Source organism: Mustela nivalis, assembly GCF_964662115.1.
Source record: "Mustela nivalis genome assembly, chromosome: 4".
Classification (NCBI taxonomy): Eukaryota; Metazoa; Chordata; class Mammalia; order Carnivora; family Mustelidae; genus Mustela; species Mustela nivalis.
Window position 1 is genome coordinate 47,211,420 of NC_139023.1, and position 25,623 is coordinate 47,237,042.

The following is a 25,623-nucleotide window of genomic DNA, read 5'->3' on the forward strand; positions in this document are numbered from 1 at the left end:
AGCCACTCATCTAGGCTGGAATGATGACATAAAAGGAAAGGTCAGCCTCTGGTGCTTCTCTTCATTGTCCTTACTCATCAGTAAGGTAGGGTATGGATGGACATAGACACGCACACATCAAGAGGAGAAATAAAAATGGAGTTTTATGCAGCATTCCTGCTGTTCTGGCAGGAACAAGATACACGTACGAGCGACAAAAGGAGTTGTGTGATTTCAGCAATCCCATGTGTGAGTTGAAAGCTCTCATGTTTACATTTAAAATGGACATTTCATGATATGAAAATTAATCGTAACATACATGCTAATAATTAAAATTTAAATCTTAGAAGCACTACCCATCAATACTTTAAAAGCCCTAAATCAGGAGAGATCACTGAAGGAAGGAGAGCTTTTGTATTTAGTGCCTATAATGGCACTTTTCCTCTGCTTCTGAACCAGGGGCCCCACAGATGACGCAGCTGACCCCAGTGATGGAGAGGTGGGTCATGATATTGAAGAGACCCTAATGTTTTTAGGAAACAGACCCAGGAGGCCCCTATTTCTCTGGAATGAAAAGCAATACAGTCCTTTGGATTTGTCTTTTTTTATTTCTCCCTTCCCACAACCAGTAAAAAAAAAAAAAAAAAAAAAAAAAAAAATTACAATCAACATGGGTACAAGGATCCAATTTAAAAAAAAAAAAAAAATCAGCATGCAAGAGGGCCACAGCCCTGCCCAGGCTTAGCATACATATTTACAGGGCGTGTGGCCCTGGGTGCAGCTACAGAGGCACATTGAAAAGGCGGTATTATGAAATATACAAAGGTGCTTTCTTTCTATTTTATCGTAGAACCCGGCCTCATTTCCAAATGACAGCACTACAAAACACAAATCACGCTACTACTTACTATGTAACTTACAAAAAATGCTGTACAGATGTGCGACTATAAATATATGAGTATAAATGGCTCTGTTTGGGAACTGGTATCTACAGGAGCTAAGGGTTAGAGGGCGGCTCAGTTCGGCATCCCAACCTGCTAAGTTGACACATAAGCCAGGATGGGGGAGAATGGGATCTTGGAGTGAGGCTGTGCGGAACTCTCTCCCCCAGACCCCTCAGAGGCTCCCTCCCTTTCCCGGGGGCAGACTGGGAGTGTTCAGCGTGAGAAGCGGTGGAGGGAGTAGGTGTAGACAGCAGGCCACTCTCAAAGGCACAAAGAAGGCATCAGGAGCAAGGAGGAGCACAGCCCATGGACCCACAGCCACACACAGACCCCTAATGCTACTTGATGACCACCGTTCTGGGGCTGTCTGGCCATGCCCTGGTTTCTGCCCTTTGAGAAAAAGGTTGGATCTCCGCAGGCATGAAGAGAAGGCAGGAAATTGGAGCTTGCCTATCTATGGGAACGCGAGAGAATGCTTGAAGAGTTTTTGGCTTGGATGGATGAATGGAAGCTGCCCACCGAAAAGCTGACCCAGACATCTATCTTGCACAGGGAGTGAGCAGGCAGACAGAAGCTATAATTGTCCCATGTCTTTCCTGGGATTCACGGTGGCAGCAGTGGAGGGGATCAGAGGGGCTTCGGATCTTATTCCAAAAGACTCAACGAGGGCAATTTTATCTGATCAAAAGGGTAGCACTGGGCTCTAGCCTGATGGTCAATCTGGCTTTTAGAGTAGCCGAGTCAAGAGCCCTAGGCTCTTGTACCAGATAAACCATCTCTACCCCAGTGCTCCCCATTCCCTAGCTCTCATCCTCCCAACTGCCCAGATCAGGATTTGGACCATTCACTTCTCGGAAAGATGGAGCCAACAGGGGAGCCAAAGTGCACTCTGAACCTCTTGGTAGCTCAGATGCAGCTCCTGCCCTAAGAACTTGGGCAAGGACACAGCAGGGAAGCTTAGGTGAGCCACACCTGTCTAGGTGAAGACACCCAACGAGGGACTTGTGGAGCTCTGGCAAAGGGTAAAGGCCCACCCTGTGGTCCTCACCAAGTCTCCACACAATTACACTATTCCCACACCCTCCCCACCCAAAGGGTCTGGTCTGGGGCAAGGGCTCCTGGGGGCAACTGCTCTTGGCTGAGGCAAATCTTTGGTAAATAAGAGAGATGGTAGAGTATTCTCACCATCACATACGCATGTAACATGTACATCTTGGAGAACCTTCCATAAATCCCTCCCTCAGGGGTTTTTTGGAAGAGGACTTCTGGAGTCTGAAAAACGGGTTCTGTGGAGCCAGCCAGCTGGGCAGGGCTGGGCAGTGTGATCATCTGGAGGCATTCTCTGTCCCAGTCTTTCAGGATTACTGAGCACATCTTGTAGGCGGAAGCTTGGGAGTCTGCACCGAGATGGAGCCACTGTGCAGGCTACCGGGCCAAGGGCCATGAAAGCGGGGGCTGATGTCAACAGCTTTCTGAGGAGGAATGGCTCCCCGCCAGGCAGAGGAAGGCCCGCGGAAACCGATGGGCTGCTGGGGGGCGCCCCCTCCTACCTCCGGGCCACCCCTACAAGGCGGTGCTGCTAGTGACGCTTCTGGTGCCCCCGGCCTCCCCCTGAGCCTGCGGGGGCCCATCTGGGGCCTCCCGGCTCATGGCCACGTTATCAAAGGCCTCGGGGACCTTGATGGGCAACTCAGGCTCCTCCTCGAGGTTCTGGCAGCAGCCACTGCAGCGGCAGCACGGTGGGCAGCCGCACAGCAGGCAGCACGTACGGCAGCAGAGCCGGCAGCAGAGACAGCAGCGGTTCTGGCAGCAGCCGGCGAAAAGGGAGATCAGGTCGTCCCAGGGCTTCAGCGAGTGCATCCACAGTGGCAAAAAGTTCCAGTTCTGGAGCCTTCCGGGCAGGATGCGCGGGCAGCGCGACTGCAGGAGATTGAGGACCACCACCAGGAGGATCACGAAGATGATCGGCACGCCCACACCCACCAGCACTGGCCAGCCGGCCAGCGAGAGGCCGAACACAGCCAGTGGGATCAGGAAGAAGAAGAAGATCAGGTAGAAGATGGCAAACCAGCGGTACTTGGAGGAGATAATGCCCAGGCCCTTGGCCAGGCGGATTGGCAGGCGGGTGAAGGGGATCGGGTACCATAGCATGATGCCCGAGATGTTGAAGAAGAAGTGGCACAGGGCGATCTACAACACAAAAGAGGGGACAGGTGAGTGGGTCTGGTGCCTGGGGGAGTCAAGGTGATGGGAGGGTGGTCTACTGGTCTACAAGGCATCCTGAGCAGAGGCAGGGGTCTTCCTGGTCTTCAGAGCACAGTTCAGAATGGGCCTGATGAGGAGGAAGGGAGGCTCTGTGCCCAAGTAGCCTGGCTCCAGAGGTCACACTCTGCTCCTTCCCCGTGTGCCCATTAGATGCCAGGCATCACAAGAGGGGCTCGGGACCAGTCTGTCTGATACATTAAGCAATAGCTGTGTGTGGTTGCTGAGCACATGACCACGTGGCTAGCCCACATGGTCTACATGAAATGGGCTGCAAGTCCAGAACACATACTTAGTGTCCAAGACTTAGTCCGAAAAAGAAGGTAAAACACGTTACCAGCTTTTAAATCGATTACAAGTTGAAAGGATAATGAGTTAAATCAGATACGTTATTAAAACGGATCTCCCTGTTTTAGTTTTTTTAAAATGTGGCTACTGAAAATTTCCAATTACGTGGGTGGCTCAAATTTATATTCTACACTCAGATTTCTGTCCAGACAGAGTCTCATGAGATCCTTAGAATAATCCTAATGAGATACGGTTCCTGGGTTTCTGATGATGGAACTGATGCTCAAGGTCAGGTCACCTGTCTAAGGTCACTTAGCCTGGAAAGGCAGGACAAGAATGCCAATGCCAAAGGTCTTGTCCAAGTAATCGAGCTGATCCAAGCAGGTCCTCCTCATTCTAAGCCCAGAGCACAAGCGACCTCCCAGTGTCCAAGCAGAGTTCCCCAAGTGGAGAGCAAGGAGATGGTAGTGTGGTATTTATGCCTCTTGAATACTCTTCCCACTGCTAACAAGTAGTGGCCACCCCACCTGTTTAAACCACCACCAGGGATGGGAGTGGTCTCATGGTTTTGAACACAGAAAAACTTGTCTTTTGTTCAAAACCATCTGCTTGCAAGCCCACAAATGGTACTTAGCTCCCCCAGAGCCCCCAGCCTGCACAGCCTTTCCTAACCTGCAGTGAGCTCCTCAGGGTATTGCCAGGGCTGGCCAAGGCAGCCAGAATGGCGGTGGTGGTGGTGCCGATGTTGGAGCCCAGCGTGAGCGGGTACGCCCTCTCGATGCTGATCACACCAATACCTGGTGGGAAGATACAGAAACTAGAGTATCAGCTTCAGGGGATGATGCGAGATGGTAATGGCAACAAGATGGGGAAGCCGAGGAGAAACTCACCGATCAGGGGGGTCATAGCGGATGTGAAGACGGAGCTGCTCTGCACGACAAAGGTCATGCCTGCCCCCACAAGGATGGCCAGGTAGCCGGTCACCCAGGCAAACGGAAATGGAAAATCTAGGAGACAGAGGTAAAGAAAGCTGTCACAGGTTTCCTAAGGAGGCCTGGATTGGGGGTCCAGCTGGCACCTCCAGAGGATCTGGGGGGGGGGGGATGGGCTGGGCCAGAAGGTCAGGTTGTATGGCAGCCTCCCCAGTGCCATGGCCAGAAATTAACAAATGGGATTTTTAGAGTCCTTTCCCCTTGCATATTCAGATGGTAGAGCCAAGAATGTGTGTGTGTGTGTGTGTGTGTGTGTGTGTGTGTGTTATGAAGGCAAATACACACCCCCCCAAAATTCTGATGTTGAAACCCTAACTCCCAGTGTGATTATAGCAGGAAGTGGAGACTTTGGGAGGTAATTAGTTCATGAGGGTGGAGTCCTTATGAATGGGTTAGTGCCCTTAGAGAACAGAGATCTTCCTTTCTCTCAACTAATGCCATAGGAGGACACAGTGAGGAGGCGGCCATCTGTAAATCAGGAAGTGGGACGTCACCAGAACCTGACCATGCTGGTACCAAGCCCAGACTTCCCAGGCCTCAGGACTCTGAGAAATACATTTCTGTTCAAGCTACTGAGCCTAGGATAATTTGTTACAGTAGCAGAACTAAGACTCCACCTTCCTACCACAAAGCACTTGGAGCACTGGGACCTCTGTTCTTCTGCCTGGCCTGGTCTCCCAGTACCATAGATCCTCCATCTTTGTGAAGAAGCATGGAGGCAGGACGGGTAGCTCAAAGTCCCACATATGGAGCTCTCAGGACTGCCCATACAGCTCAGACCCTGCGCACCCAGCAGGTGCCCAGAGTGACCCAGCTCAGCCACATGGCTACCCTGGGACAACCCTGGGAGGCGGATATTCTTGGCCTCATTTCACTGAGGTTTCACGGGGAGGTGATGTCCTTGGCCTGGCAGTCTCTCTCACCAGCCAGGATGCCATACTCATCAGCAGCTTCTCCTCGCCAGTGGGGCTGCGCTGGCTGCCTCAAGATGCTGACATATTACCCGCGATCACATTTTCTTCCCAGGAGTTGAAGGGACGTGGGGAAGAGGGTAGACATCTATTACCCTTTTCCTAAGGGCTCTTGACAAAGCCCAAAGCTCTGGGCATAGGAAAACCTGCTGGAAGGAAGTCTTGTCTCACAGATCTCTGGATTTGAGCCCCCTCTTCCTCAGGACCTTTCGAACATGACAAAAGCTAGTGCCTACTTCCCCAGACTCTACCCAAGACACCAAGGAAGATTTCAAGGGCAAATGGGATCTCAACTTCTTCAGCTTATTAGATCCAAGAGAGAAACTCCATGCAGAGGCCATTGCTAGATAAAAATCTAAAGGAGTCACCCCACACCAGGAGTAGCCATAGTTATGCCATGCCCTAGAGAACCCAGAATTGGCAGGAGGGGGGGGTGAGGGTACCTACCAGTGTTGAGGGTCTTCTTGATGACAATGGCCACCTGTCCCCGGAGCACAGAGCCCAGGAGCTTGACGATCATGATCAGGCAGCCGCAGAGGACCAGCAGGGAGACTAACAGCAGGATGGTGCCAACAACAATGTCCGGGAGGTTGGAATTCACAAAGATGTGCTGGCCTGAAAAGACCATGGAAAGCCCTTGTTAGGAGGGCCATTCCCTCTGCCCCCTGCCAAGGCCACTTGGTACTCATTCCCCCAACATCTTTCTGTATGACAGTAACAGAATCTTGATTGTTAGCTTGACCTATGGCAACCCAGAACAAAGACCACACTTCCTAGCTGCCTTCTACAGCGAGGTGTGACCCTGAGGCTTTGTTCTGGCCAGTGGGAGCCTCATAAGGCCAGAACAGGAGGTGAAATCCTGTAGCCGCAGAGCTAGTCTGGGCATTCTTCTACCGCTAACTCCCACACAATATTCTACTCGTGAAACTGAGGATACTTACAACGGAGAGTCTGAGGAGCAAAGTGGGGTAAGGATGGACAAGTCAGAGTTGGAGCTATTGCTAACTGGAAGCCTCCTTATTTTTTTGTAAGTCCTGCATGGCCCCATGATTATATAGTTTTACTGATGGATGGCTAGCACCAAGAACACAGGAGGTGAACTCATGGACACTGTGAGGTCAACCACACTTAAAATACTTGCTGCTCAGAATGAATGTGGCCATATGGTGGGGAGAGGAGGAAGAGAAGCAGGGATACACACACGGGCAGATAAGGAATGATAAGAATTAAAGATGTCGGGATGCCTGGGTGAGTCAGTGGCTTAAAACCTCTGCCTTCGGCTCAAGTCATGATCCCAAAGTCCTGAGATTGAGCCCCACATCGGGCTCTCTGCTAAGCGGGGAGCCTGCTTCCTCCTCCTCTCTCTCTCTGCCTGCTTCTCTGCCTACTTATGATCTCTGTCTGTCAAATAAATAAATAAATAAATAGATAAATCTTAAAAAAAAAAAAAAAAAGAATTAAAGATGTCTGGGCCAACATTCCAGAGGCAACAGTCTAGCTTCTTAAAGAATCAGAGCATCACATAGGCTCACTGCCTTGATCAGGGCTTTGGCTCCAGGGTCTTGAACCGGGCCTAATGGACAGCAGGGACTCATGATTTTAGGGTCAATCTATCTGTTCTGTTCCATGTGGGCCCTACATCTCCTGCAAATCTGGTGGGTGCCTCCCTAGAGCACAGAGGATACCAATGCATCCTGAGGGAGGACTCCGGAACCTATTGCTGAGCTCTGGTGCATTATGGGACTGCCAGAGGAACTGGGCCTCAAGACCTAGTTCCGCCCCCTACTGTGGGACCCTGGACCTGTCCTTGAGACTTAGTTCCCGCTGCTGTGAAAGTGCATAGTTCGTGACTTGGAATAATGCTGGTGTTCAGTGAATCCTAGTGCACCTTCACCTACTGGGCTCCATGCAGAGTAAGAACACTGTCAGCGGCCCCCAGCACCCATCCCCATGGCCGACACTGTTGAGACCCACTCACACTTGGCAATGTTTTCCTTGGAGGTCACGTTCTTGATAGTCCAGGTGTACAAATCATTCGACCAACAAAGCGAAGGCGAGGTGCAGTTCTCAGGCGAAGGGACAGTGACATTCATTTGAGTCTGAATGACAAACATTGAGAAATGGTATGTAGAGTCCACCCTACGCACTTTTGATGGGGACTAGCAGGCAATGTGGCAAGTAGGAGGGAGACACACATCAGCGTGTGTTTGTACGTGTGATGCACTGTTTCCACGGGTCCCTCCATCAGTGGGAACACAGGTGCCAAAGGTAAGCCAGGAGACATGAAAGTTACAAGCCAGGAATAATGTATCTGCAGTGCAGGGTGTGGCAGAATGGGCTGGGTCTGTCCTACTGCGTTATCTGTCCATCCAGCATTCAAAAACTTGTTTCCTTAAGGATTCTCACAGGCCAATATTTACTTCCTCTTACCTCTCATTTGCCCACACTGCATTAAAAGTTTTGCCTTAAGCAGAGGTTCAAGAGTTTGCCCATCTAGCAATATTCTTAGAAACTCACCACGTTGGTCAAAGTTTTGCACCAAATCTTGATCAGACTCTTGTTTATGGCGGCTTCATCATTCATTGCAATTTGGCTGATAACCTTCTTATCCAGCTGAGGAAGACAACAGGTGGGAGACTATAAGCATGTCCTCAGCACTGGGGAGGGACTCACATGAAGAAGGTTCTACTAAAGGGGCTTCAACAACATAAGCCCAACGGAGAGCCCCTGCTGGAGTGTGTCAAGACTCACTCCATCTGCACCCCCAGGATGGAGCACCGCACCTGGACGATAGCAGGTATTGGACAAAGGAATGATCATATCAACAACAGGCTGGCAGCTGGGAAACACACAACAGATGGTCATTGAGTGACAGCAAAACCCAGAAGGTAAGGGTGGTAAGGGGCAAGGTCAAAACTGACCCATTTTCCAAGGCAACAACCACAAAAAACCTTTTAAAATTTATTTTAGTAATATTTCAATGGCCCTAGGGAGCAGAGGGGCGAGATGGAAGGGAAGGACAGCAACCTTTCTCTTGGGATAGGAGTAGGGTAATACTTTTCCCAAGAGCCTATGGGTGCTGAAGTCAGTAGGGGGACTAAAATGGCCCGAAGTGTCCAATGGAGCCTTTTGAGTTTCAAGAAGCGCTTGTCACACGCTCCCACCCCAATAAAGATGATATATGTTGAAAGTCAAGGAAAACAAAAAGGCCAGTTACGATACCCAGTGTCCCCAGAGTCTCACCTCCCATGGCCTTTTTCAGAGGCATTATAGACCCTCATACTTCTCTACTATCCCTGCCCAGTTAGGAGAGGAGGGGAGTTAGGGAGTTAGCTCCTTGCTTTCCCTCTCTGAAGGAAGCTGGGTTACCTGGATTATGAGCTTGGTGAAGGGGTCTGTGATGACTTTCAGAAGTGCTGGGGCATCTTCTCCATTCTTGAAGTGAAAGGTCTCCACCACCAAATCGGTCAGGGTCTCCAGGTAATGGGTGGCTGCCTCCAGGGGCAAGAGCACCAACACAGACAGCCAGTTGAAGAAGTCATGGACAGTAGCTCCTGCAAATGCCCTATAAGAATCCCAACCCAAGCCAACAGTTGGATTAGTCAACAAGCAAGTAGGTACCAGTCTAGGCAGGTCATGGATGGCATTATCTGCTGGTGGGGTGGGGGGGTGGTCACCTCTCTGTCTATATTCACATTCTCACAGCAGTTCCCAAGTGGTTGATATCAATATCCCCATTTGGCAGATGAGAAAACTGAGGGCCAGCAAGCATAGAGGAATAGATGACCACTGCCTGGGTACTGGGTCCAAGACCCCTGGACTCCTACTGCCCAGTAGAGGCTTCCCCACCAAGCCAGATAGCACTCAGTTCTCTCTGAAGGGGGTGGGGGGGAAGGGAAGTAGACAGGTTATGGCCATAACAAGGAGCTCCGTGATTCATCCAGACCACTTCTGAATCACGCCATTGAGGACAATCTTCCTTTGGAAAGCTGAGGGTCAGTGGTATGGCGGTGACCAAAGCCATCAACTGAATTCTTAACTTTGTTAAAATCTTGAGACTCTGATGAACCGTTTGAATGGCCTGCACAGAAAACAGGTCAATATACACTACAATTTATATCTGAGAAGGTTTGCACGGTCCTCTGAATTCCATCCTATCTCCAGACTAACAAGTGAGATGTTTTTCCTCAATAAAAAAGTTTTCCTTTAAAAAGTATCTGCATGTTGGGCTTCTGGGTGGCTCAGTTGGTTGAACACGTGCCTTCAGCTCAAGCCATGATCCCAGGGTCCTGGGATCAGATCAAGTCCCAAAGACGGGCCCCTGGGATTGGATAGAGCTCATGGAACTGGGCAGGGAGCCTTCTTCTCCCGCTCCCTCTGCCCTTTTCCCACCCTCACCCCCCACTCATGCTCTCTCTCAAAAATAAGTAAAATTTTTAAAAAACAAAAAACGCATCTGCATGTGCATGTGCAAAAAACCACCCCAAACAAAAAAAAGGACTTGAACAGACAGAAGCTAATAAACCTGTGCGAGAAATGCTTAACTTCACTAGTAGTAAAATTTATTTACATTTATTTACTTATAAGTACAAATCTTTACCTTCCATATCAGCTAATATTTTAAAAAAGTAACCTTTTCTTCCAAGAGAAGGTGATTTAAGACATCTTCACAAAGTGATACAAATATTTCTTAGTTGTTTGGCAAAATGTTTTAAGAGCCTTATATTATAGGGGTCGGATATAGTCATTACTTTTCTGAAAACCCACGAGGTGTTCCAAACCACCAGGAAAGAATGATGCACATCTCCAAAGACATTACTGAAAGCAATCTATTAAAATAATCCAAACGAGGGCTGGGCTAGTTCAATTTTATTCCTATGTGCAGCCACTTTCATAGATCATGTTTATATTTGGCAAGTTTATATTTCATATGTAGCAGTGAAGAGCCCAGAATCTGGAAGAAAACCTAGACTGAGTCCCAGCCATGCCCCTCAGGGAAGTTATTTAACCTCTTTGTGTTTCTGTATTAATGAAATGGGGCAAAGAAAAGTCTATTCAGCTTCTTGAGAAGATCAAATTAACAGCCGGCCCTGGATAATGTTGTATCCGTTCTCAAGACCCTTGGGACATTTCATCAGGGACCAAAGAAGGTTAGCCGCGTCTGAACAGAAATGAGCAGCTCTGAGGACCTCTGCCACCTGCCAGCTCACCAGCTGATGAGGGATGTCATCTGCTGATGACCCAGCAGCCTGCTTACTGCTGTCTGCCCGACCTGTGCAGAGACCGCATCACGTAGACAAAGTACTTCTGTTTTAGAAACTTCTGGAAAAAGTCCATCTGTCAGAAGGCAGGCTGAGAACGTGCTTCATTTTCCCATTAACCTTTCGGAAGGAAGGTGTACCCTCTGCCTGTTTCAACCTGCCCCATTTTCCGATCTTCTGCACCCACAAAAACTATATTTTGCCTTTTATTGGCATGCAGGTAAAGTACAAAGGGAAGGTGGCAGGGGTTGAGCTCAGCCAAAAGAGGAAGCTTTAGGAGGTTATAATTATTTCTGACTCAGAGGGATAGTAAATCCTATCCTAACTGGCCTTGTTTTAACTACACCACACGGCAGGGAAGCTTCTAGCTAGGGCTTGCCTTTAGGGAGCTCTTGAATGCGTGCCACGTACCTGGCTAAGCATTTACCTGTAGGACTGGGTTTAGTCCTTTGGACAATGAAGGTGACAGACAGCCAGTGATCCTGGCGATGCTGACCACGGAGCTGAGTTTCATCAGCTGGTAAGTATGTGATTCCAACCCGCAGCTGCATTCTACTATGGCTACTTCTAGGAGCTCTAGCAATGACCAGCATATCTGCACTGGCTGATTAAAGGTAGTTATGAGGACCTGGCCCAGCAAAAGCTGATTCTGAGCCTCCTACCTTCTGAACTCATTCCGGTCTCCTGCCTGCATGAGCGCCACAATGGTGTTGGTGATTGAGGTCCCAATGTTGGCCCCCATGATAATGGGGATGGCTGCACGCACACTCAGCACTGGAAAACGGGAGAGAGAAGGTTAGGGAGTTAGCAAGCTTAGAAAGACAGCCTGGCCACATTCCCAATGTGGCCCAAGGCAGGATGACCTCAGTCAAGCTGGTAATTGCCAAAGCAGCCTTTCCTCATGATTTTGGGGTCAGCACCAGGCTACGAATCTGATGCAAGCTGGGACAGCTCACAGAAATATGCACGTGTACCCCCCAAAAATTTCCAGCACATAATCTCAGGGACTCCACAGAGAAGCCCTTCTGTGGAGCCCAGCTTACAAGTGCCTTTCTCAATTTCTCTATGCTCCCTATTACAGGTGCAAGGCCAGCTCAGGTGACAACAGGAAACAATGTGTAAGGACTTGTGTATTTATTATGGGAAATTTCTTTTTCTAAGACAAGTTAGTACACTACCACAATGTTCTAACATATGAAAGCAAAGCTATATATTTTTAAGATTTTTATGTATTTATTTTAGAGATAATATGAGCCAGGGGAGGAGCAGAGGGAGAGGGACGAGCAGACTCCGCACTGAGCACAGAGCCTAACCCGGGGCTCAATCCCACCACCTGAGACTATGACCTGAGCTGAAATCAAGAGTCAGACACTTAACTGAGGCACCCAGGTGCCCCAAAGGTAAAGTTATTTTGAAGAATAACTTTTTTCTGATTTAGCCCAGGAAAGTTCTAGTTAATTTTGCTAAAAATGCTGGTCGGTGCTGAAAATTAACCAGTTCAAATTGCCCTCCCCCCACCGAGACTCTATCCCAGCTTAGCCAGAGAAAACGATCAGCACGTTCAAGTTCGGAATGCCGGCTTCCCAAGCTCAGTGGTCCCCAAGCCAACGTGTGATGGGATTACATTTTTTTTACTCTTAGCACAGAGCAGTGATGGAAATGTTCCTCATCGACATGGCCCAATATGGCAGCCACTGGCCACATGTGACTATTGAGCCCCTAAAACATGGTTAGTACAACCCAGCAACTAATTTTTATATTTAAAGTAACTTAAGCTTAAATAAAATTAAATGGTCATATGTGGCTAGTGGCTGCTGGACTGGACAATACAGTTCCAGAGAATTCAGAGCCGAGTCTTCAAGCCTCAGGGACTATATTTTCAGACCCAACCACAGGAATGAAACAGGAGGCTGCCCAGGATAAGGCAGGACATGTCATAGTTGTGCAAGAAAGGAAGACACCAGTGACTGGCCCGGATGTATTCAGAACAAATTCCAGGCTTCCCAGCAAGACGGAAATGCCTGAAGTACGTCTGGGCCCACAGGTGCCTGGACTCACGTGAAGAGGCCACCATGCTGACGACGATGGAGGAGGAGGTGCTGGAGCTCTGCACCAGGACAGTCACCAGAACACCAATCACCATCCCAGCCACAGGGTTGGACATAATGGAGTTATTGCTGAAGAACTGTCCAGCCACCTTTCCTGAAGAAAACAAGTGCACAGTTTGGAATGTTAGGTGGGCAGTGGGTATACATTAGTCTCTAGACACAGCCAGTGAGTTGGGTGGGGGGTGGGAAGGTGAGGCCAGTCTCCAGCCCAGCTGGTACCTCCGGACTCTTACTTCCATGGGCTTCTTCCCAGCGCTGCCCTGGCACCATGTCTCCCCTTCTGTGACCGAGCTCCCAGTATACCCCCACCACCCAGTATATCCCTTCACCCTGTAGCCTCCCACATCTCTGCCATTCCTTTCCACAGCAAGCCCTCCTCCAGCCTTCTCTGGTCACCAACGGCCTCGACTCTACTTGGCCCAGTGTGTGTCAGTGAGTCTCCTGATGCCCTAATTCCCCGTTCAGATTTATCTCCCAGGAATGGATATTCTCATTCTTCTCTGTCCACATTATCCAACCCCCATTCTCCAGCTCCAGCCTAGCCTGAGATGCCCAAGACCACCAATCCATTCCCCAACCCATTTACGGAAGACCAGGGCCCAGAGGGTGGAGGCCACTTGTTAGGTACTCAGAGAATGAAACGCCTTGCTGATGCTGCCTTGGACCAGGGACTTGGCAGTGGCATCCAGGAGGCTGGTCTGCCTCTCATCCATCCCCACAAGTGCCCCCCCTTCCCCAGTTCTCCCAGGTAAAAAGATGAGTTCCCAAAGAAGGCACCATGGGGTATAGAAATCCATGGTTTTCCATGTAACTGGGATCTGAGTTTGGAACCCACTGTACCAGCTCTAGGCTGTGAAATGAAGGTCTGGGCAGCATGACCTCTTTCGGCCTCAGATGCTCCTAGTCAATGAAAAGAGCTTTGGGAAGGAAAGTGCAGGACCCCAGGTGGCATTCCAAGTGGCGGTTATCGGTGTCATCCCCTACTGGGGGAACAGAGGGGACCGAGCCCATGCTGACCTCACTCCTGGGTCCCCCACACACTGCACAGCCACCCTCAGTCCTGGAAGATGTTTTGACAACTGCCGAGGATACAGATCCACCAACTCTGGGACCCTTGTTCTTCTTCAGCTAAGGCCCAGCCCTGATTTTCCACAGTTGCTTTAGCTCAAGAGCACTCCTAGCTAATAATCTCTTCAGGTGGGAGGCCCAAGACAGCAGGGATCCCTGAGATAAGTCCCTCTGTCAGACAGCTTCCTGTCTAGGGTCCGTGGATGAACACAGGAGGCCGACAGCTTGGAATTGGCTCTAGCCCTGGCTGCTGGCCTAAAAAAGCCAACAGTCACAGCCTCTTTACAGGCATCAGTTTTCTCTTCTGTAAAATAGGGGTTATGACTTCGCAAGATGTCAGGGGACTTCTTGCCCTGAAACAGGCTGAGAGGCTGCAGCTGGAGAGGGCTTGCTGCACTGTGACCATGTAAACCCAGTACCACAAAAATCCCCTCACCCTAGATCTTTGTCCCTTCCATCCATACCTCCAGCCAGCTGGAAGGCACTGCTGAGGACATCCAAGGAACACACGAAGAAGTAGAGAAATCCCAGAAGCAGAATAAATTTCCCAATTCCTTGGAAGACACAGAGGATCTTCCCTTTGGTGTCTCTCTCTGGGGTAGGGGAAAAGGGATGAAGTCTGTTAGTGCCCGAAACTCCGAAGTTTGGCAGGGAGCTCAGAGGTCCCCCCTTCTCCCTTCTACACCCTCCCTCTAGGTGGCTATAAGCAAGGCCTAGAGATGCGACACAGCCATAACTGCAGTTTTCAAAGCAATTACCACTATAGTTCATTTAGTTGAAGCCTGTGGTGAGGTGTCTCTAAAGGATCAGCTTTGGAGAGGAGGGGTCCTGTGGGGTCTGGGGCACTGATAGACAAGCCAGACTCCATGCTCGGCTGAACCAGTGCTGCTGAGTGGGGCAGTTAAGGGCACTTGGCACCTGCTAAGTGTGGGATCAGAGATAATGGTTCTCCTAAGCACCTTCAAAACAGCACAGGATACTTTCTAGAACGTGGCCACAAGGTAGCAATCACAGGCTCCACTTGGGGAGGGTTGGGGCATGCACACATCCTGGAATGCTATGTCCTTGGATGCTATTTTCTCTGCTCCTTCTTACAGCGGTTCTCACTTCCTCTCTCCCAGCTGTCTGAGCTGCATACAGACCCCACACCCTGTACCCAGGAAAGAAATGCAGCATTTGCCTGCATACCAGCCTTGCTGGTTGTATAGTCTATGCAGGCATCTTCTGCAAGCCTTCCTTGATGCCCACATTTAGGTGGGGAGCCCCCCCCCAATCCAGGAGCTCTCAGTGAGGGACCCCGTCTGTTCACTGCTGCATCCCGAACACCGCTCCTGGGAGCCAGTCGGCCCACAGTGGATCATGGGGAGCAGCACAGTGCCTAGCGTTCCAACACTGGGACACTCACTGAGTGAGGGAGAACAAAAGGCCCCCTGGTCCTCACACTGTGCTTGGAATTGAAGCCTCCAAGACTGCCAGGTGGCATCCCTAGCCAGGACCTTTGTTTGAAGGGCATCAGAGCAAGGGCAAGAAAGAGGCCAACACAAAGGAGACGATACGATGGAGATTGTGAACCCAACCCTCACTGATGGGAGTCCCTCCTGCCTGCTTTTACCTGACCACTTGATCCCGGTGTCCCGAAGCTCAGGCAGGTCCCAGGGGTCTGCCACCTGGGTGGGCTCCTCTATCAGTGCCACAGTGGAATTGGATGGCAGAAGTTCGATCTTGGTCACAGGGCTCCCGGTGTCATCTATCCAAACGAGAAACAGAGGCCATGAGTCAGACCAGAGTCTCCAGGGGTCCTCACAAAGGCCAAGCTGAGGCAGGATGGGCAACACTTACTTTTGTTGGTCTCCTTGCCTTTCTCAGTTGTGGTGGGCTGCTGACGGGTGACCCCTTCCAAGTATTTATTGGGGTTGGGCTGGGCATTTTCCAGCTCAGGCCAAGGAGCCATGGTCTATGGACAGAAAACAGAGCTTATAGAAGCAGCCACTAAAAGGCGTCACTCTCAGGTGCTGTGTCAGGAAGAACCAGTGGCTGCAGAGATTCAGGAGAGATGTAGGGTGTCGTGCTCAAACAACTTTTAAGTGTGGGCTCTTGAACGCCTATTTCCACCTCTGGGTCTCCCTCACCTGCTCACCTCGGCTGTCGCTACATCAGACCCCATCTTAGTGTTTTTCCATTCTAGCCTCAAGTCAGCTGAACTTGCTTCGGTTTCTCGCACTTCCCTCTCTCAGCATCTGTCTTGACTCTCCTTCAGTCATCAAGGGGATGCAAACCTATCCATCTTCCACTCATGGAACACCAAGTCCTCAAGCCCTACGTTGGGTCCCTCATCTGCTTTTTATTTCTAAACTACAGGTCTGCGCCGAACCTCATCCAGGGGACATAATGTATGTGTAGATCCTCATATATGTTCTACCTGCCGGACCCACCACCAAGTCTTCTGTGAGCAGCGTGACCTGCCAGAGCTGGTTTGAATCCCAGTGGTGCCACTTATCAGTGTGTGTGTGTTTAGGAATGTCCTTTCATATCCCTGAGCATAAAGACATAAATGTCTCCCTATCTAGAAAATGTGCATAGTTCTTCATACTTTGCAGGGTTACGAGATTAATGGCGATACCTAGAAAGGGCCTGGCATCAGGCAGGCAATTAGGACTAGGCGATGCGGCTGAATTAATGACCCTTTGTCACATTCCTTCCAACCTTTGATAGAGACTTCCTCATAACCCATTTTCTCAACAAAGCCTTTCTTGCTTACACAGACAGGAAGTGTGGCTCTTGACACACTTGGAAGTCCACTCCTTGTGGTCCTTGTCCTTTGACACACGTTAGACAAAGGGAGGACAAAGGACTGGAACAAACAATTCACAGAAGAGGAAGTACAGGTGGCTAAAATACTACAAAATAAGAATTTGGCCTTATTAACAACCCAAGATATGCAAAATGGAACAGGGAGTTAAGTGTCAACCATCAGATCAGCAGAAAATTATTTCTTAGGTATACTATGCTATGCTAGAGAAGAGGCAGTGAGCGGAGCACCACTATAGAACGCTTCACTTTTTTAAAAACATCTCTAACCTAGTCATTTCACTTCTAGGAATTAAGAATCTAGAAACATTTTCTCCCAGAAAATACAAAATACCTCCCTGTTCCAATCACTTCTTTGAAGAGATGTTCCCAGAATCTGGGTCTGACTCCTTTCCTATTTTTCTTAAATGGATCTACTTCCTGCCTACCAAAATGTAAGCTCTACCCCTCAAATAGAGGCTTTGTCTAGATCTTCACTGTATCCTGGGGGTCTGGAGCTCTGCCTGGCACATCGGCAAGGCCCAATAAATGGGGATTGACCGAATGAACGGGATGCAGATCGAAAAGGCGTTGCCACACTGTCAAAGAGATGAAAAGTAAAAACATGGAAATTGTATTAACCACAGTCCGTCCATGAAGCATAACAGCATGCCACTGAAAAGGTGATGAAGAGCCAGAAGAAGATAAAAAGAAAAAAAAAAAAACCCAGGAAAATGCTATAGCTAAATTGTGAATAAAAGGTACTTCGCTGTCCTACTCACAGCATGTTCTTGTAGGCTCTGGTACGGCTGCACGGGATTCAGAGTGCGTGATGGGATTGTGGGGGACCTATTCTTCCTCTCTATGAAATTATCAAATTCTCATAAGAGATGTAGCCCAACCCCAGACCCACAAGTTGCAATGGTTCGGGGACACCCGTGGTGGCACTCTTCTTCATCCTAGTAAGCCAAGACCTCATCTGATTCTGGGTGTCCCCATCAGGAGGGGGGTTCATCTGCCTAGGGAATTTCGACTTTTCCAACGAACTGCAGGACATGACATGTTCTTCCACCATCACAAGGAAAAACGTCTTGCAGTCACCGGCTTCCATGAATACATAACCAGGCCTTTCATTTCAACTTAATGAGCATCCAACACAGGGCCTGGCACACAACTAGCCTCACATGCTTTTCACATAGGATGCTGGGACTGCCTGGCCAGCGAGAGCCTGTACTGACTGAGCCTGGCTGTGCTCAACCTCGCAGCCACCCATTCGGGGAGTTACTGTTCTCCCATTAGACAGAAGAAACTGGGGGATAAGGAGGCTAGGTAACTTACCCAAGGACCCAGGGTGTAGAGCTGTGAGCTCGGGTCAATTTGAATCCCGAGCCTTTTCTGGCAGCCACTCCTGGGCTGGGTGTTCTCTGAAGGCCACTCAATTGGTTTCTAGGCTAGACATTGCTTCTAACGTCTGGCCTTCTGGAGTTGCTGTGCCTGCCACAGGTTCGACTCCTCCCTCGGGCTCAATTAAATTCCTTCTTACAGCTGACCATCAAAGGTGGGGCAAACCCTGCTGTTCTCAAGGCTCGCTCGGGTGGGGCAGGGGATGGGCTTCCTGGAGTTGTGCTGGAAGGCAGCTATGAGGCTGGGGCCCTGGCAGGGGAGGTGGGAACTGGGTGGCTGGGGAGGACAACCTAGGCTGGTTGGAGAGAGCTCTAAGCTCAGCTCAAGGCCACTCTGCAGGTGAACTGGCTCAGGTTTAAAATAGCACAGAGATAAGAAAAGACACAGCCAGGTCCCCATGCTTAGGGAAGCATAGCTAAGGGGTCTACCTCTCCCAACACAGGATCCTTAGCCCCAGGGTTTTGGGGAAAGAAGCACTCTTGGGGATCCTCATTTCAGTCAGGCACTAGGCTGGGTAGCTACACAGCGCAGGTGTTCTGAATCCTAGGCCAGCTCTGCCTCAGATACTAAGGGCAGTCACTCGACTGCTCTGTGCCTCAGTTTCCCCTCTGCAGAATGGGGCTTATAACAGTCCATAACCCACTGGGTTATTAGACAGCTTCAATCAGTTAATTTCCGCAAAGTTCTTGAGACAGTAACCTGTCTGATCAAGTGGTTAAGGTTCCTCTTCCCAGCACCCCTGAGAGGAGTTAGTGTTATTCCCATTTTACAGAGGAGAGAGCCAAAGCACTCAGAGGGGTAGAGCCACTTGGCCCAGGTCCACAGCATGATTTGAGAGGGTCTGACTCCAGAGTTGGTCCTGCCTCTCAGCTCCACGTCTGGAACGCTCCTAGAAGGGAGGAGTCATGCAATAATGGCACCAAACGTGCACTGTATCTGATTAACGCCTCACTACCAGGCTCATGGAAAGACGCCTCAACACTCAGGCGGTAGAAGTCAGTGCCCCACTTCCACATGCAGAGCCCAGGGGAAGAAGCAACAGCTCGGTGGACTGGGTCTCAAAGCCCCTGCCACTCCAGTTTTTGGCACAAAAGCATTCACCTGCATCAAACTTCAGCCACCTCAGGGCCCCTTGGAGCAGTCAGCACTTCCCCATCACCCCAAACGTTAGCTTCGCTGTTTGCCACCCAGAACTGCAAGGTCGTCTCTGCCAGCCCCCACACCCAGCCAGCACCAGGACCTGCTGACTCAAGCTGGGAACATCACAGCTTGTGGTCTCCGGCTCCCCGTGCCACCTCACCAGGCTGGGCCCCAGTGCCAACCAACACACAGCAGCCTGTTTAACTGGTTTGGGCCCCAGTGCCTCCCAGGGGTTAACTTTGCCAGCACCCAGCTGTGATTGCACGGGGACTCCCCATTTCTTTACTGCCCGGTGCTCTCTAAATGATCCCCTCCTCAGGTCACACTGGCCTCAGTTTGGGACCCTGAATCCTCTCTGTAGGGTGCCACCCTCTGCTCTTGCCTGGGGAGCACCCCTCTTCAGAAGGCCCTCCCCCCATCTTTCAGTCCAAGCCCTCCCTCCACACTTGCCTGAGTCCCACGGGCTCCTCTGACCATCCCCATGTGCCAGGCAGCACTGCCTGTGTGACTCATAGGGCTCCCCCCCACACACACAGTCATTGATTTCTAAGAACAACCACCGTTTAACGAGCTCCAGCAAGGTGCCAGGCACTGTGCTGGGCCATGACACGTAATATCTCCTGCAATCTTTATGCGAGAAAGGGGTCATGCTCATCCCCACTTGCAAACAGGAAAACCTGGCGCACAGAGAGAGATTACGCCGCCACTTGATCAAAGTCACCAGGCACGGGAGGGACAGTTTTTAAACACAGTCAGTGAGGCTGGGGCCCTGATTTACAGTATCCTTGGCCACAATGTAAAGGTATTTTCCCGGAGCACTGGTTTTACTCCCGTAACTGGGCGGTGGGGAGGCTGAAGAGTGTGCCTAGTGGGTGACTTACACTGGACACAGGATATTTACATGGAGCCCATGCTCAGCCTTGGCACTCCTGACATTCGGGGCAGATGATGCTTTGCTGTGCCAGTGATCTTGTGTTATCGTAGGAGAGGCAGCATTCCTGGTCTCTATTCTCGACATACCTCTTCCCCTTAGTTTTGACAACCCAAAAGGTCTCCAGACATTGGCAAATGTCCCTTGGGGACTGAGAATGACTGGTCTATAGAGCTTCAGACTTCACATCCCAGCTACCTGGTTTCAAGTCTCAGCGATGCCATTTGCTGTGTGACTTTGGGCTAGTTCCTTTGCTTCTCTGTTTCCCCACATGTCAAATTAGGCTAACATGACCGAGGAAGGATTGTTATGCTTAAGGGTGTTATGTATTAAAAGTTCTCAGAATAGTGTTTGACACCTTGTTAAACCTTCTGTGGTTTTCAGCTATTGCAGTAAAATAATCAGGGACATTGGAATATAGAGGACAAGACTTCTCTGAATTCACAATTAAAAAGACAGGACACAAAACATTGCTTTGAGCTTGCAAGGGGCGACTCTGAACTACTCACAGATTTGCTAGGGGTTCCCATATACTTGGCTTATTCTGCTCCAGGGTAGCTTAAAGGAAAAATTTGAAAACCTATTATGATCTTCTACAACCTCTCCTTTTATAATCTTAATTCACTCTAGAATCATACTCCCATCTCTTTGCCATCTCTACAGCCTTCTCTACTGCTGTTTAACTTTGAGGCAAGACCCATATGTTAACGCTTTTTCTCCCAGTGCTCAGTAGACTACATGTCGCGGTGCTCCTCACATTTGGGAATGGAGGAGTCCACATTCAGGGTTTGCTGAAGGGAGGCACCAGGTCCCTGACTAGGAAACACATCAAGCCTGCAGTTTACCCACCTCCCCCACACCATAAGCTGGGTTGGACAAGATCTGCTGGATGGAAGACCCGCATCAAGAAACTGGGCCCTGAACATCACAGCAGCCCCACCTGGGAAACTCTCGTCCCCACTTAGGTCAGAAGGATGATTATTCGCCCATTTAAATTGTGTTTTCAGGGACTGGATTTCTGAGTGGTCACCAACTATCCAGCACATACAGAAACAGACACTTCACCCAGTCTAATGTTCAGGGCGCTTAGAGCACGGTGAGCAGTGGGTCAAGTAGACGCCCACTTGCGCTGGTGCAGAGGAACAGGACCTCCCGGCAAGGGCGCCTACCCACTGACGGGCCTCAAATACCAACTTACTCTGTGAGTCCTCTGCTGGCCTCATTCACCTCCAGGCCCTCGTTTTACTCTGGTTTTACTTCTGGTTGCCAGTACCACCAGAACGCAAAAAACAAACAAACAAACAAACAAAAAACCTATGAATGTCTCCACACCTTCTTAGAACTCTTGTCTTCCCTACTGCAATCACTCTTCTCAGCAGCACGGGCACACAGGTTCCACTCACCTCACCTTCCCAGGCAGCAACACCCTAGCTCTCATGCAGGCTGACCCCACGGTTCTGGAGGAAAGGGAGGCCCTAGAACCAACTGCCTGTGATAGACCCTGAGGCCGCTCCACAGGGCCCCTCCTCCCAGCCCCCCGGAGCTGCCAGGTCTGCTACCAGGATAGTGGCCGCCACACAGCACCAACAGTGGGTGAAGACCTGGTCTGCGGAGTCCTGCCACGGTGTGGGACCCTGAACCTCTCTGAGCCTCAGTTTCAACATCTCCAAAATGCGGACAATCCCATCTCCCTCCCTGAGCTGTTGCAGGATTGACTGATTAATGGGCCTGCGTGAGCCCCTGAGCAGAGGGCCTTGCAGAGTAAGAACGGAGAACTCTTGTGGAATGAATTGCATCATGTACAAGGCACAGCCCAAATGCCACTGGGCCCTAGACTGTAGGCTCATCCTTCTCAGTGCTCAGCACAGCAGCGAACCCTCTGTTAATATCTGTCCAATAAAGGAACCTAAAGCACAAGAGAAAGGCGCTAACACTGTTTTGTGACGGGGGAGTGTCCTATGTGATCCGTGACCTCATTAAATTTTACAATAACCAAGTTCTTTCCAGTTTACAGAGACTGAGGCATGGAGAAATTTAAAAAGTCCCATGGCTACCTGCAAATGGGGTCAGGACTGGAACCCAGGAAGGCCAGTTCCCAAGTAGGGACCCCTTCCACAGACCTCTCAGCCAGGGGCTGAGACAGATGGACCAGGAGTCCCCTGGGCTCCCTCCGAGCTGCATGCCACCAAGCTCCAGGGACTGGCAGGAGAGCTGGCCAGTATCAAGCTGGCCGATATCGTCCCCCTGCAGGGGTCCCTCCTACTTAATCCTTTAGAGGGCTAGAGATGCCAGCCAAGAATGCTGGAATGACCGGCTGCTGTGCCCACAAAGGCTTCTGGCCTAACGGAGACCTGGATTCAGCAGAGGCCAAACCTTTTTTAATCAAGAGTCTCAGCTAAGCAGGAAAAGGTGACACTGAATGAGCTGGGCAGAGGCCCCAACCTGAATCTCAGGCCCTTCTCCCAGTGCGGTGCCAGACACTGGCCTGTCTGGAACCTGCTTCTCTAGGAAGGGGCTCTGAGCAGCCGCTGGGGTCTTTGGCACCTTTGAGCACCCCCCAAAGTCTCTCTCCCCAGGGGATCCTCTGATCTAGCTGTTCCCTCGCCCTACCTTCCCAAGGGCACAGTCCAACACTCTCTTGCTACCTGCCAGAAAAAGCAGAGAAGCATCAAGTCATCCACTTTGTCTGTTTGGTACTAATACCCATAAAGATTTTTTGTTTGTTTAACCCCTAGACGCGAGGCTGGTGGGGTCTGAGCACACACCTACTCTCTTGCTCCCCACCACTCATCCCTACAACTGCACTGGCTTCTGCAGAATAACCCTTTGGGCTCAACTTCCCACGTCCACATGTGGACCGCCCCGCCTGCCAAGAGGAACTCCTCAGGCCAAGGAGAGGACACTTCTCAGACCTGGGGAACAGGAAAATGTAGGGCACTTGGCAGTCACCCAACCCCTCCACCAGGCATTGTTTGAGCTTCCCCAACCAAGACCAGTGCTGGTGCCGCCTGTACTCAGAACAGCAGCCGCCATTCCAGGTGGGAGGGGGAAGAGGCAGGGCAGCGTCCTGCAGAGAGAGGAGACAGGCCCACTGTCTCCTCCCAGGCAGAGGCCTCCAGCACCGCAGGGAGCACCCCACACAAACTAACCCGTCCCATCTCACATGCACTTCACTTCTGCAAATTTACTTCTAAGCACTTGTACTTTCATGCTAATTCTACCTAGGAAGAAAAACTAAGACACAAAGAAATTAACTGCTTCATGGTCTACAGACTCTACACCCTCAGGAACAATTCAAACTCAGGTAGTCTGAGTCCAATGTTCAATACGCTTCAGAAATCCTTTCAGATGTTGAAAGAATGACCTAGACTTCAAAAATTCCCAAGAGGGCAATGTCTACTTCCCCCCCCCCCCCCCCCCCCGCAGCTTCTTTCAGCCATCACAAGGCAAAATAATCCCAAAGACACAGTAGTGGGAGGCGGGGAGGGTGCGTGGTAGTTGCAGGGGGAGGTGCGTGGCACAGGAGACGGAAGCAATTGGTCTGGGCTTTGCATTCACGAATGGCTTTAGTTTAGACTTTTGACTACAGGCACGAACGGGGTTTTAAAAATACATTTATTCTATCCCTTTAAACCTGGGCTATATTACCAAACTACACCCTCAGGATGCACTTCCAGTGTACTTTTATGAACTTTTAAAATAAATCCTGCCATTCACTTTTAACTATACCAATTCTTGTGCATTGTGTTAGGGGTGGGGGTTAAAAACCCTCATGACTGAAACCACTTTAAACGTATCGCAATCTCTCTGCAGTCCTCTTTTTGCACTCTGGGGGCACTTCTGAATTTAGTGGGATGTCCTGACTACTTCCTGTTGATGCTGCCATTCCCGCAGTCCCTACAGTGGAGTTGGGGGGCGAGAAAGCGGGCAGGCAGGGAGGAAGTGGCTGAAAATGGTGTTAAAAGTTTATTCCAAATCACTGATCCCAAGAAGCTGTTTTCTTCATTAAATTGAATCCAGGATATTTTTATGTCAGCTTAGTGCCTAACAGCTGTAACCCAGACGTCCGTCCACCCACCACCGGGGACTTGTATCCATGAGGTGGTTGAGTGATTTGGGGTGGATTTTGGAAGGGGCAATTTGTTAAACATCCAAACCTTGTACAAGCATGCTCTTCCTGCCACCGGTTCCCGAAGTTACAAAAATAGAGATCATTATCAGCAGGTTGGCTGGCAGGAGCAGAGAGATTCAAACGCTCTGAACAACCTCCAATAATGGTTGCTCCTCTCAGGCACAACTTTTTCAATGCCCAACCCTGAACAACTTTGAGCTCAGGAGTGAGGGCGAGAGGAAGACAAACAGATCCCAACCAAGCAGAGCGAACATAGAAACTGCTTGTGAATAGAAACAGGGAGAGAGGGGATTCTGAGTGATGAAATCCACAAGCTGCCTCCGTGAAATCAATTATTGTTTGAGAAAGTTGCCACCTCCCTAAGGAAAAGGAGTTGATTCTAACACTCCTACCTCCGGGAATCCGAAGACTGAATTAATTCTGTTCTGTGTGCCACCTGTTTCTGGCCTAGAGATGCTGGGTGCCCTCCCAAGCCGACCACACCTGTGCATATTTCCTTGAACGCCATCCCCCACACTGCTCACCTGGTATCCTCTGACTTTGCAAACACTGAAGAACTGTGGGCTCTGTTCTCCCAACACAAGCTGAAAAGACCAGCCCTGTGCAGAGGGCAGCCTGTCCTGATGGGACCAGCAACCTAGACTGCATCCTGCAGTTCCTTTAGGTCAGTTAACTCCAAAAACAAGAATGGTGACCCATGGAAGTCACACTGGTGGGAATGGCATTACTGGACAGCCACACAAACCTAGAATTTTCAGCGCAGGAAAGGCTGGAAGAGGGTTCCCTTCCCCTTCTCACAAAGAGGGGGACACTAAGGCCCACGGGTTCATAGCCACCTGCTTTAGGTCACACTGCTAGTAAATGACCAAAAAAAGAGAGCCCTGCCGTCCTGATTCCTATGTGGCCCCTTTCATTCCCCCATTTTCCCCTCCCCAAGCCACGAATTTCAGTATATGTATCATTTTAGATACCCCCCCCACACACACACCCGTGGTTGACTAATAACAGGGTCAGCACTAAGAGCGTCCTCATGGGAGTTGTAACAGCAAAAGCAGTCACTCTGAGAACACAAATAGAATCTGATAATTTAGGGAAGGTGTATTTTGTCTTCAGCCCCAAACCAGCCAAGTTCCTGGAGGGGTGAACATCGAGGGCTATCTGAAAGAACCCAGTGTGGCCAGAGTAAATGACAGTTCTTTCCAGGGCAAGGAGGGAGAAGGAAGCGCCCTGGGCCGGCGGGTACTCACCAGCGCTCCTCGCGCAGTTAATGGACCGAAGGAGGCACCCAGGCGGAGCTCAGCCGCCGAGGCCTGAGTATATATAGCGAAGGTGTTGCGCAAAGAGGCCGGCGGCAGC

The 25,623-nt window shown here is 50.2% G+C and overlaps 1 protein-coding gene across 1 annotated transcript; it reads right to left on the reverse strand.

Annotated features, from left to right (window-relative positions):
- Window positions 1-124: 124 nt before the first annotated feature.
- On the reverse strand, window positions 125-25,623 carry SLC34A2 (solute carrier family 34 member 2). The gene is made up of 14 exons (XM_082727741.1): window positions 25,515-25,623; window positions 15,713-15,827; window positions 15,486-15,620; window positions 14,338-14,466; window positions 12,756-12,899; window positions 11,360-11,471; window positions 8,806-9,001; window positions 7,954-8,049; window positions 7,415-7,535; window positions 5,884-6,051; window positions 4,364-4,480; window positions 4,146-4,270; window positions 1,493-3,113; window positions 125-1,462 (listed from the first exon to the last, which is right to left on the reverse strand). The coding sequence occupies exons 2-13, from the start codon at window positions 15,822-15,824 to the stop codon at window positions 2,487-2,489; spliced, it is 2,082 nt and encodes a 693-aa protein (XP_082583867.1). The 5' UTR covers window positions 15,825-15,827; window positions 25,515-25,623; the 3' UTR covers window positions 125-1,462; window positions 1,493-2,486.